Raw genomic sequence first — 19,401 nt, 5'->3', positions numbered from 1 at the left:
CACGGCTCTGCAGCCTCAGCTGTGATGTGGGTCATGCTCAGGATGGATTTCTGCCCTTTAGCTGAAGGGGAAAGCATGGCTGCTGACTGTCTCGGCCACTGTTACTTCTTGAGCTTCCAGAGAGCAGTCCGTGTTGTCTGTTGTGGCTTAGCTTTGAGGATTTAAAGACTTGCAGTGTGTGGCATGGAGCTCTTGACTTTGTGCCTGTAGAGCCCTTCCCTTCTGGCAGCTAGACGTTGTGATGTAGCCAGTGGGTGTGTATGAGTTGTATGTGGGAGAAAGTTCTCTTTTAGGGTGTGCCAGTGAAGGAAGAAAAAGATCTTTCCATCTGCTACCTCATGACTTGAGTAAAATCCTGAGCCAACATCATTCTGTTTAAAGCATATGCTCTAGTCTATCCCCTTGCCTGCAAAGCAGGGTGCTTTGTCCTTTTTCTTATGTGAGTGGAAGAATCCTTTTCTTTAGAAAGACGTTGTTAGAATTAGCTTAAAAACTTGTCCTGATGAGCAGAACCATCTGCTCCATCTGCCCTGTATTTCACATTGATGACTTAATAAGAAATATCCCCATGCCTTCAAACTTCACGGAACTCATGCTCTGTTTGGTTATTTGACAGAGATGGTGGCTGTGTAAATCCAGAAGACCCTAGGGGCGGGCCGTTCCTTGTGGTTAGGGTGGGTCGCTTCTGGGATGGCACCTGGGTAAGGCACCTTTTCTAGGAAGTGGTTTTCTCTCCTGAGCCGTTTTCCTTCTCTGCAGTGCATTTGCAAGATACCCCAACGGAGTGGTCGTGCACTACTTCTGTTCCAAAGAGGTCAACCCGGCTGACACCTGAGCCCAGCATGCCAGAGACTCTTCTCATGGACAGTCGGCTATCCCAGAGAGGGGAAGGAGCACCGGCCTTAGGAATGGGGGGCTGCTTCCACCACCAGGTGTCTCCCCATTTGGACACTCCGAGCTACCTTGAGCCCTGGAACCTCTCTGAATTTATCAGACTTGCGGTCTGGTGTTACCAGCTTTTTGATAGAAAAAAGAGATTAGCTATACCTTATATACCATTGTGTTGCAGGCAATTTCGGAGAATTTACTACCTGCTTGGACGGGAGGAGGTGGGGAAGGCCATTGTCCTGCCTTTGCACACCAATCACCTGATCAAGGAAAGTGTCTCAAGTGTCTGTAACCCTGATATTGTTTATGCAGAATTTTCTTTTAAGACACGTGCAGAACTTGGCGTGGAGCCCCCTGTGCGGTGGCCTGGAGCCTGGGAGGAGAGCTGTCCTAGAGCTCCTCTCGCCATGTGGGCCGGCCCTGGCCCTCTAGGTGATGACAGTCATTTCTCCGTAGTTGCCATGGCCCCTGTCCCCCGGGTTCTGCCTGTTCATCGTGTCCTGTTTCAGTCTCCATTTCGTCCTCACTATTGATATTCCTTTATCTCTCCCCTCACTGCTCCCCCCCACACTTTGTCTCCCGTTTTCCCCACACCGGGGATAACTGATATTTAAACAAGGTAAAATGAGAAGCAAGAGGAAGTCTCAGTTTCCAGGGTATACTGATAACTGATTGTCAGGTATGTTGTAAATAGGTCCTCCTTGGACTGAGAGCTCTGTGCCTAGAAGCTTACGGGAGTGTCGTCCCCCTTCCCCCGGGGCCAAGTGTGACGGCTCTCAGGACAGCCTGCACTAGGGCATATGACCTCTTAGGCAGACACCTGCGGAGGCGCCCGCGCCTGGTCACCCACCAGCCACCCAGGACAGGTTTGCTTGGTCTCTGTGAGCCGAGTGCTTTGTGCTTTGGCACTTTTCTCCTTAGCCAGTGTCGTCCGCTTACCTCGCGGTTGGCCTGGCCATCCTTCTCCAGCTTTGTTGTGCAGGGGTTGGAGGACTGTGCCAGCCTGTTGTAGGTAGGTGGGTCTCTGTTACACACAGGACCGATCAGATCAGGAGCTGATGGGGATGGGAGGTCGGGCATGCTTGTGAGGTGCCCGGGGACAGCTGAGAGCACTGCAGGAGGTGGCCATGGCAGCCACACACGGGTTTATGAAGGAACGCACCGCCAGATCCCCGGAGCACTTGCAGGGGGCAGGGAGACACCCCCCCACCCCCACCCAGGGCACTGGAGGCACACAGGAGGAATGTCTAGCATGGCAGGCCACAGACCTACGGGGAGAGCGGCCCTGCATCCTATTGTCCCTGGGGTCTTTCAGACTCAGTCTTGATGCTGCTGTGTTTTTAACGGTGGGAAGGGTGGGTGATGGTGCCCGGCCCTGACAGTGTTTTAGTAGCCTGGCCTTGACAGGTCATGGTTCTTTTTAAACCACAGCACCGCGCCATGTGGGGTCTGTGTCGTAGGCCGCCTTGTGGGTGTTGCAGACTAGGCGCCTCCCAGGCACACCACCCACAGAGGGTTCAGAAGTACAGAGTGCATGCCCTCAGCATCACACACACACACAGGGACTCTGCTCAGGTCTGGAAGGCAGAACAGCGCTTCGGAAGAGCCGTGTCCCACCTGGCCATACCAACCCACAAGAAGCCATGCTGCCCTTGGACCTGTTTGCACCAGCTTGAAGGAGCTTCCCCTGGGAGCAGCAGTAAAGTCAGGCCAGCCCCCTGTGCAGCGGAAGCCCCGCCCTGCGAACCCTGTCTTCCTGGCTTGCTGTGTTTGTATCTTCCATTCCCACAACCTGTGTGGCACATCTGTTTGAAGCAATAGAATAAAGAACGTGTGTTTTCTTCCTTCTGGAATACATCCACGACCCAGTTTTCCCGGACTCCATTCTCCCTTCCCTAGGCTCTCTTTGCCCTCTCTGGAGGTATGGAGAAGGCTAGAGATGAAAGCTCTGTAATGACTCATGAGGATCTCTCATAATAAACATCAGAAAGCAAGAAACCAGCCTATTTGAGTCTTTCTCCCCCCCTTTCCTGTGAAGTTACATGGAAATAACAGGAGATCATGATTTAGCTAAGAATTGAGAATAAGCCAATTAACGATAAAAAAAGTCGGTATGACACCTCTGTCCTGTCTTGATCTGTGCCATCCAGCACAGCTAGTGTGGCTGGCGGCTGATGGTTGGACGGTGGGCGTGTAGAACATTTCCAGCCTCACCCAGTTCCGTTGGACACACCAGAACTCCAGCTAAGCCCGATTGTTTCCCCCCTGCACTTCACATAGTAGGGCCTCATGCCTCTTCCTGCAGCTCCTAATGACTGGGAGAGTCATGAAATGTGTGGAATTGGTGGGATTGAAGGGCCCAAGGATGTTTGAGAAAGATTGGTCCAGCTCCAAAAAGGCAGTTTGGTCCTGTGTCCCTGTCTTTAGCCATCTGTGGTCATCCTGAGTTCTCTTTATTGTGGCGTAGGGCACGTGACTTCCAGGAGAGGGTGTTGTACAGCCCAGACCACGGGACGCCAGACTGCTCTGTGCCCCAGCTAACTCCGTGCCCCCACTTGGGCCGCCCTGGGGCGGATCTTCCACACACCGTGCCTAGAAACCACCAGCAGGGGGGTAGACTCTGGCAATCTCGAGACCCCAGCACAGGTCTTGGCTCTGTGTTCCAAATTAAGCAGAAATAGGCCCTCCCTTTGGGGCCTGGCCAATGGCAGTCATCCCCTTCTTTTCTAGGAGGTTCTGGTCTAAACTTGATTACAGGGTTCATTTTGGAGTTGAATCACCTCTTTTTTGGATGTTGTTTTTCTTCAGTCTCCACCTCATGGCCTGGGGGAGGAGAGTGGAGATGACTAAGTTTCGGTTAACGAACAGAAATTATCTGCCAACAGGTCACTGCCCCAGAGATCCTTTCTTCAGGAAACTGCCTTTTCCGCCATCCAGACGGCTGTGGTCCACAGATTGTCACGTACCATCTATAGCCTAAGGCTTATGATGATCAAAAGAGGACTCTTTAAAGCCTTATCTCCAGTAGCTTAAGGATAGGCAGGCCTGCTTTTTAGCTGCCCGTACTGATACCACCTGATGGTATCCCTACCCGTTTACCTGGATCATCCAGGTATATCCACCGATCCAGGAAGAGGGCCCCGGGCAAAAGTCACACAGCATCAGGATGCCATGAATTTCCTCAGGATACTGATGGATGCTCCTCACCTTTGGTTGTAAGGCCTAGTGTAAGTCTGGTATGTAGCAGACTGTAAGTGTTTGATGAATAAATGAGGGATGTCACAAGAGATGGGAAACACATTTGGGTCCAGAGATTTCCATGTTTCTGCTTAAGAGTTGTGGGCAAGGTGGGACTTGAAGGGCAGACGGTTTTAGGACTTTTTTCTAGCTGGAGGAGACAAGGCCCTGATGTAGCACTTCCTGCCTTCCATCCCCAGCACCTGCTGTGTCAGCATTGTCTAGAAGGCTTGTTGGAAATAGGAACACCTGGGTTCTACCCACGCCCACGAAATCAAATCATCTAGGGAGTGAGGCTCAGGTATTTATTTTCCATAAGCAGCCCGATGATAACCAGGGGCCGGGTTTGGGAACCAGAGTACCAGTTCCTCATCCTCTTGGAGAGGGACTGAAGTGTCTCCTGCGTGAGGGAATTGGACTCCAGTCACTTCCTGGAGCACATCAAACCCCACCTCCAGCCCCAGCAGGCCACCCAACCCTGAGTCCTCAGGAGAGTGGCCAACTCCACCCTCAACGTTTCCTGTCAGACCTGAGCTAGCAGTGAGTGGAGCCAGAGGAGAGCAGGGCGGCTCTGGAAAGCAGGCTTCCAGCTGAGAACCGTGCTGCCTGGCCATGCACTGGCTGCTCTGGCCAAGGTCGCTGGCAGGCAAGGGGCTACCCCTCCTGGGGGCAGTGCTGCTGCGTAAGAGAGAGAAGAGGGGACCTCAGTGGAGGCAATCGCGGGTAAAGTACCTGGTCTTCCCTGGGAAGTGTGGACTGCAGGAGCCTTGGGAGCACCGGGCCCTGTGAAGACTGAGGCCAGCCGGGATTGGGTTCTGATCTAGGCTGGGACCAATTTGCTCTAGCCAACCTGGTGGAGCTTAAATTAAAGAGGTTGGCCAAGACCTTGGCTTTTGGAAATAATCCCCCTCCCCCCCCATTAGGAATGAAAGGTGAGGTCATGTGATACTTGCAGCTGTTGGCTTTGCCCAGAATGCCCCAGCTTGGCTGTAGAGTGCCCCAGGGGGTAAGGAGGAAGGTGCTTGCTGGGCTTTTGAGGGGATGGCCTCACTCCCAGGAGAGTGCAATCTGTTGTTACCTCTCTTGGGCCCAAGATGTTGTCTTCTTAGGGACTCATTGGACCGGAACAAGCTGGGTGACACCTGGTTTCCCTTCGCCTGCTGCCTCCTGGGGGTGTGGCCTTCGTCAGTGAGCTGGCTGGTGGGGTCGATCATGGCTTTCGCTTCTGATCTTCAATCTCCTGGGTGCATTCCTCCAGCTCTCACTTAGGCTCCCAAGCTCTTAGCAGCAGCACGGAGGTGAGGGGAGCTGCCCATTTGCGGTGCAACACAACCGTAATTAGTAACAATGGCTACATATATGAAGCACTAATACCAGTCACTTTATAGAACTTCTCATTTAAAAATCACCATAACCCTATGGGATTGTAAACCCCCATTTATAGATGGGGAAAATGAGGCATGGGGAAATCAAGTAATCTGCCCAAGGCCATTCAGCTAGTCCATGGTGGAGCTTAGATTTGAACCCAGTGTGACTTGACTCCAAAGTCCAGGATCATCACTGACATGCTGAACTCCCAGTGTCCCAGTGCCCCAAGGCCTCTCAGGTCCCAGGCACAGCGACTTCAGTGACCCTGGACCAGGCTGCTGCTCTGTGAGGGAACGAGGGAAGCCTGAGCTAGGCACCACCGCAGAGGGGAGACCAGGCCCCCTACCCAGCTTCCAGGAGCTGAGTTCCAGAGTTCTATTGTTTCAGCGGGAAACCCACCCATACTATGACCTCCAGGTGAAGGTGCTGAGGGCCAGAAATATCCAGCACACAGATCTGCGTGAGTGACCCCCATTTCCACCCTTTCTCCCCTTCCTTTCCCAGGGGCCTCTCCAGAGTTCAGCAGGAACTGGCTTGAAGTGTGTGTGTGTGTGTGTGTGTGTGTGTGTGTGTGTGTGTGTGTGTGTGTGTGTTTGGAGTGGAGCAGAGGGGTAGTGCTGACTGTGGAGGGAGTCCTCACCAGTGAGGAAGCTCTGGGGCAGGCAGGCAGGGGCTGGAGGGGGTCCTGTGCAGACCTCAGACTCCTCCCTGAGTCTAGCAAGTGGGGCAGTGCCAGCCTGAGTGAGCATGTGAGACCCGCTGTCGCCAGAAATCAACATCTGTTCTCCAGCCGCTTTCCACACCAATGGTTACCATGGAAGGGGACATCGTTGCCCGCATCAGGTCCTTTCAGGGGATTACTCAACGGTCTGTGCGGCCATGTGGTCTTTTCAACTGGCCACTACAGGATTCAGTTGAAAGGGAGGTGTAACCAGTGCAGATGGAGTTAAGGACATTGGCTCTCCTCACATCTCCTTGTCCCCACCTCGGCTCCTTCCGCTCCTGCCCCAGCCTTCTCTGGGGAACCTTTCCAGCAATAAGAGCTAGATGATGAAAACCCCTCCCCCATCCCACCTGCAGTGTCCAGAGCCGATTGCTACGTGCAGCTGTGCCTGCCCACTGCATCCTCCAGCCCCACCCGGACAAGGATGGTGGCCAACTGCAGTGACCCCAAGTGGAACGAGACCTTCCACTACCAGATCCACGGTGCTGTGAAAGTGAGGGCCAGCAAAGGGCCCGGGCAGTGGAGGGAGAGGGCTGTCTGCCACCCTGCCCTGCCTCAGGCTCCCTTCTCTCACCTGCCATTCCCAGAATGTTCTGGAGCTCACTCTCTATGATAAGGACATCTTGGACAGTGACCAGCTCTCCCTGCTACTGTTTGACCTGAGGAGCCTCAAGCCTGGCCAACCCTACAGACACACCTTCCTACTCAACCACCAGGTGAGCCACCCTACCTGTGCCAGCAATGAACTGAACTCCAGGAGAGGAAGTCTGGCACAGGGCACTGAGGTCAGCACAGGCCAGGCCTCCAAGACAGACCCTCCTCTATCCTACACCACTGACCCTACAAAGGTTTCCCCTCAAATATTTCTTCCCTGAGTGGAGCCAAAATGTGAGCTCCTTGAGGGCAGAGCGCTTTGTCTGGCTGGGTCACCGCCAAACTCTCAGTGTCAGACACAGGGCCCGGCAGACAGTCTTGAATGCATGAAGCTCCTCATGAAGATGCTCCCCGTCCTTTGCCCATGAGAAGCCACAACAACAGTCACCTCTTCTAGTCCCTGGAGCTGAGCAGGGTAGGGGGCAGGGACAGTCTCTGATGCTTTCTGAGCTCTTTGAAAATGAACACTTCCTTGCTTCATTCATGTAGGACTCACAAGAGTTGCAGGTGGAATTTGTTCTCGAGAAGAGGTGAGTCCAGGTGGTGCCCATGCTCTCTCATTTACACCAAGAATCATGGACAGCTCCGGCTGTCAGTCACCAGGTTCTGCCCTGGCCTGACCTGAGAGGGAAGGTCCTAGTCCAGACACCCATTTGAGTGTTGGTGACAGGCCCACTCCTACCCCCAAACCTGGCCATGCTCCCCAGGCTCTTCCAGCTGCTTTAGTCACATTATTAGAATAACAGCTCTCTCGAAGGGAGCCAGATGTCCCATGAGCCCGTCATCTTTTGCAGCCAGGTGCCCGCATCTGAAGTCATCACCAATGGGGTCCTGGTGGTGAGTAGGGAAGGCAAGCTTGGGGCTGTCTGGGACTGGGAGTCCGTGATTGGGCCTACCATGCCCCCTTGCCTCTGAAGGACACTCAAACCCTCCTGAGAGGGGAAATGTGCTAGGGGGCCATCTCCGGGGGTCAGGGCAAGAAGCTCCCTCAAGTCAGAGTGGCCAGCTCAGAAGCTCCTTCCTCCCCTGTGCACTGGGGCCCCTGGCTGCTGGGACTGCTGAAGACGCCGCTATCAGAGACCCTCTCCTCCTTCCCCTTTCCCACCAGGGCCACTTCTTCTGAGTCCTGGGGGCAGGGGGGCGGCTGCTAAAGAAGACTCCTACCCACAAGGCACAGGCCCTGGCAAAGTTGTTACGTGGGCCCCACCCCAGATACCCTTCCTTCCGCCCTGGTCTGGGCCCTGTGCAGGGAGGGCCCTGTGAACTGTTGGCTCCCAGCGGCCTCTGCTTTCCTCAGGCTCACCCCTGTCTGAGAATCCAGGGCACCCTCGGGGAAGATGGCACAGCCCCACATCGAGAGTATGGTGAGTCTGGCCCATGGCCTTGGGTCTTACCTTCTCTTCTGGGGGTTGGGGGCTGCTGATTTCTAGAAGGTGGGTCCAAGGCAGGCAGTTCTTAAATGTTTTACCACTCAAAGCGGACCAAGGATGGAACGGATTGCCTCTGAAGGTAGTGCATTTCCTGTCCCTAGAAGTGTTCAAGCATAGAGTTTTATCAGTCCAGCCACTGCTCTGCAAAAAGCAACCCTAAGTCTCAGGGACAGACAACAGGGAGCATTTATTTAGTTCACGCATCGGATGGTCAGCTGACGCTTGGCTGATCTGGGCTAGGCTTGGCAGGAGGGACCTGTCCTTGTGCCATAGGTCCCTCATCCACCTTCTGTGACCCGCGGACCGGTCGTGTTCTGAAGGTGTCAGCAGAGGCGCCAGAGCGAGCCAAAATGAGCAGGTGGTTTTCAAGCCTTTGGTCACATCACAGCCACTAACTGACATTTTGCTAGCCAAGACATGTCCCAAGGCTGACCCTAAAGTTGGAGGGGCAGCAATCCAGCTGGCCTCTCAGCGGGAGGAGCTGAAGTCACATGGCAAAGCTTGGGCATTCCAGGAGCGAAGGACTAGGGCCACCGATGAAGTGAGTCGCAGGGGGCAGCCACTCAGGATGGGGATGGGAGGGGTCCAGATGCTGGAGCAAAGCAGAAGCTGTGGGACAGCTAAGGTCCCCTCTGACGCTGAGAGTCTGAGCCCACAGGATGAGTCCACGTAACGTTCCGGCACTCACTGTGAGCCAGGCGCTATGCTCAGCATCTCACATCTTTTATCTTTAATTCTCAAAACAACCCCATAAAGTACAACTATTATCCTCTTAACTTACGAAACCGTGGCTCAAGCAAGAAACTCACTTGAGGTCCAACAGCCTGAAAGTGGGAGAGCCAGGACCAGACCCAGGTCTGTGGCACTCGGGGGCCTGTCTGCTCTCTCCACCACAGATCCTATGGTCTCTGCCTCGGAATAGCACATAGCAATCTCCAGCCATAAACCACCGTTTCCTTATTTTCTCTAATCCCCACCCATTCGGGGTCATGTCATGTCTCCAGGTCTCATTTAGTGCCAAGGAGGGTGTGTTGGGGGAGAGATTCCATGTGGACCTCTGTTCCCGAAGCATCTGTCATCCTGGACTCTCTGGGTGTCTCTTGCTCCCAAGTCATGTTTAAGGTCTGGGGTCCCCTCTGAGTGTCATACACATTTCTCTTGGGGGTTTTGCCTTCTCCCCAGAAAGCTGTTCGGAACAGGGTGAGCCCACAGGCCTCCCTCCAGCCTGGGCTGGCTCTCCCTGCTTCTCCAAGTCTCTACCCACCCACTTCTTCCTCTCACCTCCTCTGCACACCCTCTGTTCTTGCAAGGTCGTACAATTTGGAAATAAAGAACTGGACAACTTGCTGCCTATTTGTTTTCTCCCTGGCTACAAACCTTCCCCAAAGTGGTGAGCCCAGAGCTTGAGCGGAGGCAAGAGATGGGGCAACTACCAGTTGAAAGACTGCTAATTAATGTAATAATGTGTGATAATTATAACATTGTAATTATTGTGGAATTATATTTTATATACTTAATATAATAATCTCAAAATCATCAGCCCCATAAAGTCTGGGCGAGGAACCCTCTCCCTCCCTGCCCTTCCCCCTTCCCTAGGCACTGTGTGTTTCCCACCCTCCCCCAGGACCCCAGTTCTGACCAGGTTAAAGGACCCCAAGGGTCCTTCCTGATGTCTTTGCTATGGGGCACGGAGCCAGAGAGTGAGCGGAGCGATGAGTTGGCATTTCTAAGGGGAAAGAAAGGGGAGTTGCTGTTCAGGGTGCTACCATCTTGTGCCACACTCCCCCCAATTCTCACCCCCTCACCTAGGCCTTCACCTGGGCCCTCTTTCCCAGGCTCTAGGCAGATTCAGCTGACAGTGCCTGGGGCCTACGAGAAGCCACAGTTCTTGCCCCTGCAACCCCCCAAAGAAGGAGGCCTCCCAGCCACCTTCACCTTTCACGTGAATCCAGTGATCAGCTCCAGGCTGGATGTGGAGCTGAGGGAGAAGCTCACAGTCCTGCAGGTGAGTGAGCCCATAGTCTGGGAAGGCATGGATGAGAGAATCAGTCCAGCCGGGAGGGGCGTCCCAGGGCCACCATGGAGGCACGTTTTCCTTCACCATGAAGGGTCATGAAGGGTGTTTTCTTCTCTGCAGGGTGACCCAAGTGCTGAGCTAGAGACCCAGACCAGCAAGCTGGGTGACGGGGGCATCCTGCTGTCTTCTTTGGCCTTGGGCCAGGAGGAGAGGCATTTTGTGGACCTGGGGGAGGTAAGGCTCTCTCTGGGTGCCTGAGGGACCCCTGCCTGCTCTGTGACCACCAAAAGGGGGCTGGGGGAGGGGCCTGCGAGGAAGGTCAAGGGGCCTGAGAGGGCGGGGGTCAAGATCAGGCCAGCCTGGACTTCAGCCATGATGTTCACATCGGGGCCAGAGCCACCAGAGCAACAGGGGCTGCAGGTGGGAGAACCCCACTCAGGACACTCAGGGATGGGTCTCTTGTCTCTTTCAGGACCAGGAGGTGGTTCTGAGTATGAAAGCAGAAATGAGGTGAGGAAGGCTGACTTCAGGAGGAAGGCTCTTGGGCTAGGCTGGAAGCGTAGGGGTTCTTCTGCCCCCTCGGCTCAGCCTGGGTGGTGGAGGGCATGTCTGGTTCCGGTGAGGTCTTTCTAAGGGGTTCTACGGGATGTGGGTCTGCTACTGTGAAAAATGGGCTGGGTCCGAGGCTATCCTCCAGTGAACAGTCACCCAGTATTCCACCCCCACCCCCACCCCCATCTGAGGCAGCTCTGGAGACCTTGACCTGCGCCTTGGCTTTGGCCTGTGTGATGGGGAACAGGAGTTTCTGGACAAGAGGAAGCAGATTGTGTCCAAGGCCCTGCAGCGGGTGCTGGGATTGAGCCAGGCTCCTGACAGTAGTCAGGTATGCAATGGAGGAGGTGGCCCCCAGGGTCACCAGGGGTCCACCCTCTCCCCTTGACAGGGCTGTGTGGCCAAGAGGTGACAGGAAGCCTTGAGGAAGGGCAGGGAACAGAGGAGGAAGGGGCAGGCCTGTACGCCGGAGCCAATAGGCAAAATCAGGAGAATCAGGGCCCCGTGTGTAACGAGGGATGAGCAGCCCTGGCCAAGCGAGGTGTGTTAGTCCCCTCGGGCTGCCGTAACAGAACACCACAGACTGGGCGGCTTAGATAACAAACATTTATTTTCTCCCCTGGAGGCTAAAAGTTCAAGATTAAGAGGCCATCAGGGTTGGTTTCTGGTGAGGCGTCTCTTCCTGACGTGCAGATAGCCACCTTCTTGCTGTGTCCTCACATAGCCCTTCCTCTGAGCAGGTACAGAGTGTAAGGGGCAATTTCTCTCTTCCTCTTCTTACAAGGACTCCAGTACCATTAGATAAAAGCCCCACTGTTGTGACCTTACATAACCTATATAACGGCCTTATAGGCCCTTTCTACAAATGTAGTCACACTGGGGCTTCGACATATGCATTTGCACGGGCGGGGCACAATTCGGTCCATAACCGTGGACAAAAGGGTTTGGAAGTGGAGGGTTCCGTGGGAGCCTATGGCCGGGAGGCAGGCAGGAAGGCAGTACCAAGGGAGAGAGCTATGGTAAATCAGGAGCAAGTTGGTGGCTTCCTCCTCGCTGCAAGTGTGCTTGGGAGTTGCAGCCCGTTCCGGGCACTGACAAGGTGAGCAAGCCCAGGCCGTTCCTTTGGTCTTGTCTGCCTTGTGCCAGCTCTCCACTCTGCAGGGCGAGGGCAGAGAAGGCACAGACCTGGCTTTTGGGGAGTTCTGTGTCCTCCAGCCCTCTGGAGGGACAGTGCCCTTGCTGAGTGCTGGCCAGGGAGCATTTCTTTCAAGACAGAAGAAAGGAGGGCAGGGAAGGGAACCAAAAGTCCGGGGCCAGAATGAGCCAAAGCCTCATGGAAAAGCTGATCAGCCAAAAAGCTTCTAGTCGGATCCCACCAGGCACCTCTGATCCTGAAGAGACATCTGGGTGCCTCTCATGTCTGGGGCAGGTCCAGGCTGCTTGGTGGTCTTTGCCACTTTAGCCCAGTGGTTCTCGACTGGACACTTGTCACTGCCTAGAGACATGCTTTATAGCCACCACTAGGGGCAGGGGAGAGGGATGCTACCAGCATCTAGTGGGTAAAGGCCGGGAATGCTGCTAAACATCCTACAACATACAGGACAGCCCCTCGTGACAAAGAATTGCCCAGTCCCAAATGATCATTAGTGCCAAGACTGAGAAACCCTGCTCTAAGGGATTTGGGTGAAATCCAGTCTACCTTCCAGTTACTCTCTTTCCTGGTGCGATGGTTAGGAGCCATCTCCGAAGTCATACCGCCTTGGTTTCACAGCCCGTCACTTACCACCTGTAAGACTGTGGGCACATTATCCAACCTTCCTGTGCCTCAGTTTCCTACTCTGTAAAATGGGGATCCCATGGGTTGCTGTGAGGATTCAATGAGATAAGACGCATAAGGCCCTTAGACCAGGGTCTGACGTTGTAAGCGATAGTACCTAAACGACAGTGGTGGTCAGCGTTGTGGTATTGTTGCGCTCAGGTGCCGGTGGTGGCTGTGCTGGGTTCGGGAGGTGGGACCCGAGCAATGTCTTCCCTGTATGGCAGCCTGGCAGGGCTGCAGGAACTTGGCCTCCTGGACACCGTGACCTACCTGAGTGGGGTCTCTGGGTCTACCTGGTACGTGCAGTGCGGGCAGGGGGCAGAGTAAAGGAGGGCCCTGAAGGCGCAGGAGTGTGACCGGTGGTCTGGTGGATTCCCTGAGAGGGTGCTGGGATCCTCCCTCCAAGGGGGTTCGGAGGGGCAGGAAGGCACCGTGTTCCTTGAGTGGGTGGGACAGGGCAGTGGGTACAAGGGATGGAGAGGTGGGGCACGCGCAGACACTTGCATCCCTCTCTCCCCTTGCTGCGCTCCCTGCGCCACTGCCCCAATGCTCTCTATGCCTAGGTGCATCTCCACCCTCTACCGAGACCCAGCCTGGTCCCAGGTGGCCCTGCAGGGCCCCATTGAACATGCCCAGGCTCGGGTCTGCAGCAGTAAGTTGGGGGCCATGTCCCCGGAGCGCCTACAGTACTACGCCCAGGAACTGGGGAGCCTGGAAAGCAGCGGCCACAGTGTTTCCCTCATCGACCTCTGGGGTCTCCTCATCGAGTATTTCCTCTACCAGGAGGTAAGAGAAGAGCACATAATAAACAAACCTGGCTCCTTTCCACCCCTGACTCACCAGCACGTGCTTCTGCCTTCATGGCTAGGCTAAGATGGAAGATTTGCAAAGCTATCCTTTAGGTCTGAGCTCTCTGAGGACAAGAGGTGAGACCCCTGGGTGGGCTGATCTCGCTCCCTCTTTCCTGGCCCCTAACCCCTGAAGGGAGAAGCGGGTCTGCAGTTCTCGGGTCGGTGTGCATATTAGAATCACCTGCGCCAGGGCGCCTGGGTGGCTCAGTCGTTAGGCGTCTGCCTTCGGCTCAGGTCATGGTCCCAGGGTCCTGGGATCGAGCCCCACATCGGACTCCCTGCTCAGCGGGAAGCCTGCTTCTCCCTCTCCCACTCCCCCTGCTTGTGTTCCCTCTCTCGCTGTGTCTCTCTCTGTCAAATAAATAAATACAATCTTCAAAAAAAAAAAAAAAAATCACCTGTATCGCCTTTCAGAAACACCCAGGCCTGGGCCCCACTTCTGGAGATACTGATTGGGGTTGGTCTGGGTTCGAGCACTAACACTCGTGTGTTTTGAAAGTGTTCTAAGGGTTCCAACCTGCAGCCTTGGCCGAACGCCTCTCCTGCCCGCCTGCCAAGCTGCCCCGTGCTCCTAGGGCTGCAGGCCCTGCACGAGCTGGGAGATGAGAGGAGTCAGAGCTGAGTGAGGGTCTCAGGCCTGGGGGCCTGGCCCACCAGGGTGTGGATGTAAATCACAAGTGATTTCTCATGTCTAAGAAAAGAATCCATAGTTTTGAATGATTTATTTTTTAAAGAACATAAACTGGATTTTTTTTTTTTTTTTTCAGTTTTCCCTTTAAAAAAGGTCACTGACTCCCTTGGGCTCTAATATGCTTTCTTGAATAGGAAAGAAGTGGGGAGAGTGTTCCCAATGCCCCAGGAATTGCACAAAACTCACCGTTTTTAAAAACAATCTTTAAAAAAATATATTAAAAAAAAAGCCAGTGGGAGTTGTGAGTGCTCTATGATAAGGCCACAGCTTGAATTACCTGGGCTGCAGCCGAAAGCCTGGCCCTTAGAGAACTATTTCTAGAGCACCAGCCTTGGCAGCCCCAGTCTCTGGTGGGCAAGCCATCCCCTGAAGGGTATCGGGCCTCACACCCTGGGGATGGGCGAAGGGAGCTCCCCAAAAGCCAAGTGCCTCCCTTCCTACCTGCCAGGAAAACCCCGCCAGGCTGTCTGACCAGCAGGAGGCCGTCAGCCAGGGCCAGAACCCTTACCCTATCTACGCCAGCATCAATGTCCGCACCCACATCAGCGGGGAAGACTTCTCAGGTACCTGGCTGTGGGGACCTGGGAAGCAGGTGGAGGCAGTGGTCGGTAGGAGGGTGTGAGAGGCCAGTGCTGGCAGCGAACAGACGTGAGCCTTGGCGCACAGTAGGCTTGCTGCCTCCTGCTTATGGCAAGTCTGATTCCTGCTTAGGCACTCGAGTGTGAGGGGAAACCCTGGGGTCCTGGCGAAAGGCCCTGGGTAACATTCCCTTCACTCTGGGCCTCCAGAGTGGTGCGAGTTCACCCCCCACGAGGTCGGCTTCCCCAAGTATGGGGCTTACGTCCCCACTGAGCTCTTTGGCTCTGAGTTCTTCATGGGGCATCTGCTGCAGCCACGGCCCGAGCCCCGGATCTGCTACCTGCAGGGTGAGTCCGGGCTGGAGGGCTGGGGTTGGGGCAGGGGCGGGGCCAGGCCCTGAGATGGGGGGCAGTTGTGAGGGCCCAGGGCCTTGCCTTTCTCCTTAGGTATGTGGGGCAGTGCCTTTGCAGCCAGCATGGATGAGATCTTCCTGAAGACTGTGGGCTCGGGCCTCAGCTTCTTGGACAGGCACAGAGAGAAAGTAAACATCACAGGTGAGGGTAGACACCTTGACCTCCCCACACCCCTCTTTTCAGGGCCCTGGCTGAGGCATGAAGGATGAGGGAAGGGATGGTGCAAGACTTGGCTGTCCCGCTGGGTTCAGAGAAGTCCTGAGGAAATGACTTCTAGCTTAGGGTCTCCAGCTACCCAGAGGCCTGTGGAGACAGTGTGCCTGGGGGGCCGGGGGAAGGCCCATGTCAGAACAGCCAGTGTGGGAGAGGCGTCTGGGTGGCTCAGTCGTTAAGTATCTGCCTTAGGCTCAGGTCATGATCCCAGGGTCCTGGGATCGAGCCCCACATCGGGCTCCCTGCTCAGCGGGAAGCCTGCTTCTCCCTCTCCCACTCCCCCTGCTTGTGTTCCCTCTCTCGCTGTCAAATAAATAAAAAACAATCTTTAAAAAAATATATTAAAAAAAAAAGCCAGTGGGAGTTGTGAGTGCTCTATGATAAGGCCACAGCTTGAATTCTCTGCTCGGGTTCAAGTATGTCGACCCAGGACCACTGCACATCTGGTGGCTGTCCATACCCCTCGGGGCTCCTCTTGGGGCTGCTCTTTAAGTGGCCTGTGAGCTCCCTGATGCACAGAATACCTTTTCCACTTTTCTTCCCTGGATAACATCTGCTCATCTCTTAAGATTCAGCTCAGACATCATTTTGTCAGGGGGCTTCTCTGTTCTACTCCATCCCTGCAGGCTGAGAGAGGGTCTTACCACCAAAGTCCTGCAGCACTGTGCAAACCCTCCATTACTGTCCTTACCTCGAGGCATTGTTATGATTTATGATCTCTTTATGTGACTCTCCCAGGGCCAGGCCCTATTCACCTTCACACCCCTTGCATCTGGCACAGTGCCCAGCACGCAGTGCTCCTCAGTGGGTGTTTACTGGATGAAATTTTGTATATACAACTTTATCTTCAAAAGGGGGAAATAAATGAGCACTTAATAAACACAACGCCATAAGCAACTTTCAAAATATAGGCAACCTGAAACAAAAGGTCATTTAAAAGAGGTTCTGGGAAGCAGTGGTCTGAGGCTTGGGAGCTGGGGGGGAAGAAGGGGTAAATGTGGGGAGGAGATAAAGGGAGTCCCCTGAGCCATGAGGGCCACTGGACAAAGGAGGGCCCCACTTCTCACTATTTTTAACCCTCCCACCCCCATCTAGATGACTGCCAGAAGCTCCAGCTGCATGACCCCACATGTCTGCGGACCAGGCTCTTCACCCCCCAGGGCCCCTTCTCCCAGGCTTTGCTGGACATATTCACCTCCCGCTTTACCTCCGCGGAGAACTTTAATTTCACCAGGGGCCTCTGCCTACACAAAGACTATGTAGCTGGCCAGGAGTTCATGGCCTGGAAAGGTGGGTGCTGCTCTGGGTGGGGATCCCCTGCGGCCTGCACCTCTGGCTCACTGGGGCCCCGCGCTGCCTTTTCCCCTGGGGGCTGGGTTGTGGACTCCTGCTGCCCCGGGGGCGCTGAGGGCGAGGGATTGGGATGTCTGCTAGGAGGCAGGGCCAGGGGCTGGGGTGGGAGACTCTGTTGCCATCAGAAGCAGGGGAGGAGAGATCTCTACAGAGAGGGGCATTCCCAATGCAAAGAAAAGAGCAAGCATCGTCCCTGTTGCAGCTACGCACCCTGATGCCTTCCCCAACCAGCTCACTCCCATGAGGGACTGCCTGTGCCTGGTGGATGGGGGCTTTGCCATCAACTCTCCATTCCCACTGACCCTGCTGCCCCAGAGAGCGGTGGACCTCATTTTGTCCTTTGACTACTCCCTGGAGGCCCCTTTTGAGGTAAGGTGTGCGGTGGGGAGGAATTGAGGTTGTCTGTTGAGGCGGCCTGGCTGGGCATTTGGGGATTGCCCTTCATGCAGGACCTGAGTTCTAATGTGCGGGCGGGTACCTCGTGAAGACTTTTAGTGGCACTGGTCTCCCCAGCTGGAGGAGGGGGATTGCTGAGGCTATGGGATGGAGCGGGAGTCGGGAGAAGAGGCCAAAGATGGTCGTCAGGAGTCTTCCATCCTGGTGAAGAGAAGGCTCCTGTTCTGGCCCCTGCCTGTTTCTGAAAGCCTTCTTGGCTCCTGTCTGCACCTGTGTCTGGGTCTGCTGTCCCTTAGGTACTGCGGTAACAACAGAGCCATCAGCTCCCCCTGGGGCATCTCCAGCGGCAGCTCCACCAAGCCCTGCGGGGTAGAGGACAGGTTCCACCATCTGGAGGAGGGTTCTGGTCGAGCTGCTGGCTTCCTCCTCCTCCTTACCCTCCTGGGTCTAAGGAGAGCCTGGGATTAGATGACGGGTACAGCCTCTTCCCATTTGACCTTCTGTAATCATGTTGTCTCCACCTGGTGACATTGAAATCAGCCCCTAAGAGGGAGGATGAGAAGGGAAGCAGGGGGTGGTTATGGGAGGAATGACCGTGAGAACGCTGGTGACTGTCGTTCATCTACACAACCACCCCACTAGAGTTTTTCCCGTTTTTATTTTGTAAGTAAAGAGACGGGCTCAGAAAGGCTATGTCACCTGCCTGTAGTCGCTCAGCCAGTGGTGGGGCGGTGGGGGTGGGGGGGCGCGCTGTGTGAGCGCAGTTGGTAGGAGGCAGGGTCAGAAGCTGGCCTCCCTGCCCAGGTCCTACAGATGACAGAGAAGTACTGCCTGGACCGAGGCATCCCCTTCCCAAGGATTGAGGTGCTCCCTGAGGACTTGAAGGAGCCCCGCGAGTGCTACGTGTTCACCAAGGCCGAGGACGCCCGCTCACCCATCGTGCTGCACTTCCCCCTTGTCAACCATACCTTCCGCACACACCTGGCCCCAGGTGAGGGATGGCCCTGGGCCGGGGTCTGGTGGTGGGGTGCTGTGCCAAGCGTGGACTCCCACATACTGAAGCATGCTTCCCGGAGGGCCCAAGCCGGCCACTGCTGCCCTCTGCTTCCAGGGCCTCAGTGTTCACACTGGTCCAGCTCATCCTGATGGTCAAGAGAGAGGAAATGTGGGTCCAGCCAGATACCCTAGGGCCTTGGGGCAGAGGGCTGGGCCTTCTGACCTGGCAGCTCCTAGCCCTGGAGTGCCCCCAGCTGGGCCTTCTTTCCACTTCCCACCCACAGGTGTGGAGCGACAAACAGCTGAGGAGAAGGCCTGCGGGGACTTCGTCGTCAACGGGTCCAACACTCCCTATGGCATGATGAACTTCACCTATGAGCCTGAGGAGTTTGAGCGGCTGGTGGCTCTGAGTCGATACAATGTTCTGAACAACGCGGAGACTGTGAGACACGCCCTCCGGCTGGCTCTGGAGCAGCGACAGGCTGGGGACAGGGCTGGAGCTGACCGGGCTGGAAGGGAGGACCGTGAGGGAGGGGAGCCACCGTTGGCTCCAGACAGGGGCTTGAGGGAAGAGGAGTGGTAGACGCTGAGGGGCTCCTGCTTCCCATGTTACAGGGACCTGCTTTAGGTCTTCCAGGCCCCAGAAAGCCCCTGCAGAATGGTAGCTGGGTTTGGGGCTGGGCCCTTCTCATAGGTGTTTCTGGGATATGATGGGGCAGTATGTCTCTCTGGGGCTCTTGGGGATGGGGGGCAGAGATGAACGGTGCTCATTTTACATTGGAGTGTAGAGGGGACCAGGCAACAGTCTAGCCCCAGGGTCTGCCCCAAACCCAGAAGGACCTTAGAGGGCCCAGGTCTTCAGACCCTCACCAGACTGGGAGTTGTGAGAGCTGAGGCACAGGTTTCTCTCCTTAAGCTGAGGCCAAAAGCAAAGATTCCTCCAACTAATCTACACTTTTGTAAATGGCCGGGTTCCTGGATGCAGTGTTCAGTGCTGTCATGAATAAAGGGGGGGCCTCCCCGGCTGCCAGTTTGGATCACTAACTCTGTCCTTCAGCCTGCTGACTCTCCTTCGCCTCTGGCCTCCCCTGGGCCCCTCACTGCTCGCCATCCTCTGCTTAGCCTCCTGAAGGCTGTGGGATGGTACCCCCCCCATCCTGGTGGGGCTCCCGCTGATGGGTGTGCTCATGTCTCCCTGTTAATTACTGATGCTTCGCTCT

At 55.3% G+C, this 19,401-nt stretch overlaps 2 protein-coding genes across 2 annotated transcripts in view; both read left to right on the top strand.

Annotated features, from left to right (window-relative positions):
- VPS39 (VPS39 subunit of HOPS complex) overlaps nt 1–2,886 on the top strand; it is a 48,881-nt gene extending 45,995 nt beyond the window's left edge. Inside the window, exon 25 of the mRNA XM_028094439.2 lies at nt 760–2,886. Within this exon, the coding sequence (XP_027950240.1) occupies nt 760–835 (76 nt within the window). The 3' untranslated portion in view covers nt 836–2,886. The remainder of the gene's footprint in view (nt 1–759) is intronic.
- A 1,851-nt stretch (nt 2,887–4,737) lies between these two features.
- PLA2G4F (phospholipase A2 group IVF) lies at nt 4,738–18,918 on the top strand. Its single transcript, XM_028094493.2, has 20 exons — nt 4,738–4,848; nt 5,881–5,953; nt 6,574–6,710; nt 6,805–6,933; nt 7,361–7,401; nt 7,666–7,708; nt 8,169–8,235; nt 10,137–10,306; nt 10,439–10,552; nt 10,791–10,828; nt 11,066–11,201; nt 12,849–12,985; nt 13,253–13,475; nt 14,680–14,794; nt 15,020–15,157; nt 15,257–15,364; nt 16,532–16,726; nt 16,992–17,158; nt 17,990–18,176; nt 18,466–18,918. The coding sequence occupies exons 1-20, from the start codon at nt 4,738–4,740 to the stop codon at nt 18,762–18,764; spliced, it is 2,628 nt and encodes an 875-aa protein (XP_027950294.1). The 3' UTR covers nt 18,765–18,918.
- The last annotated feature ends 483 nt before the right edge of the window (nt 18,919–19,401 follow it).

This window comes from Eumetopias jubatus, unplaced genomic scaffold (assembly GCF_037043125.1).
Source record: "Eumetopias jubatus isolate StellerSeaLion01/CBP00866 unplaced genomic scaffold, mEumJub1_p1.0 scaffold_7, whole genome shotgun sequence".
Lineage (NCBI taxonomy): Eukaryota > Metazoa > Chordata > Mammalia > Carnivora > Otariidae > Eumetopias > Eumetopias jubatus.
Note: the sequence above shows the minus strand (reverse complement) of the source record. Positions and strands in the feature narration are given on the sequence as shown.

Bases quoted from the DNA above. Each gene is read 5' to 3' on its own strand.
- PLA2G4F (XM_028094493.2), top strand. From the start codon at position 4,738: ATGCACTGGCTGCTCTGGCCAAGGTCGCTGGCAGGCAAGGGGCTACCC. The intron at 5,954-6,573 runs GTGAGTGACCCC...TCCCACCTGCAG, and splicing joins TATCCAGCACACAGATCTGC to TGTCCAGAGCCGATTGCTAC. The intron at 15,365-16,531 runs GTGAGGGTAGAC...ACCCCCATCTAG, and splicing joins AGAGAAAGTAAACATCACAG to ATGACTGCCAGAAGCTCCAG.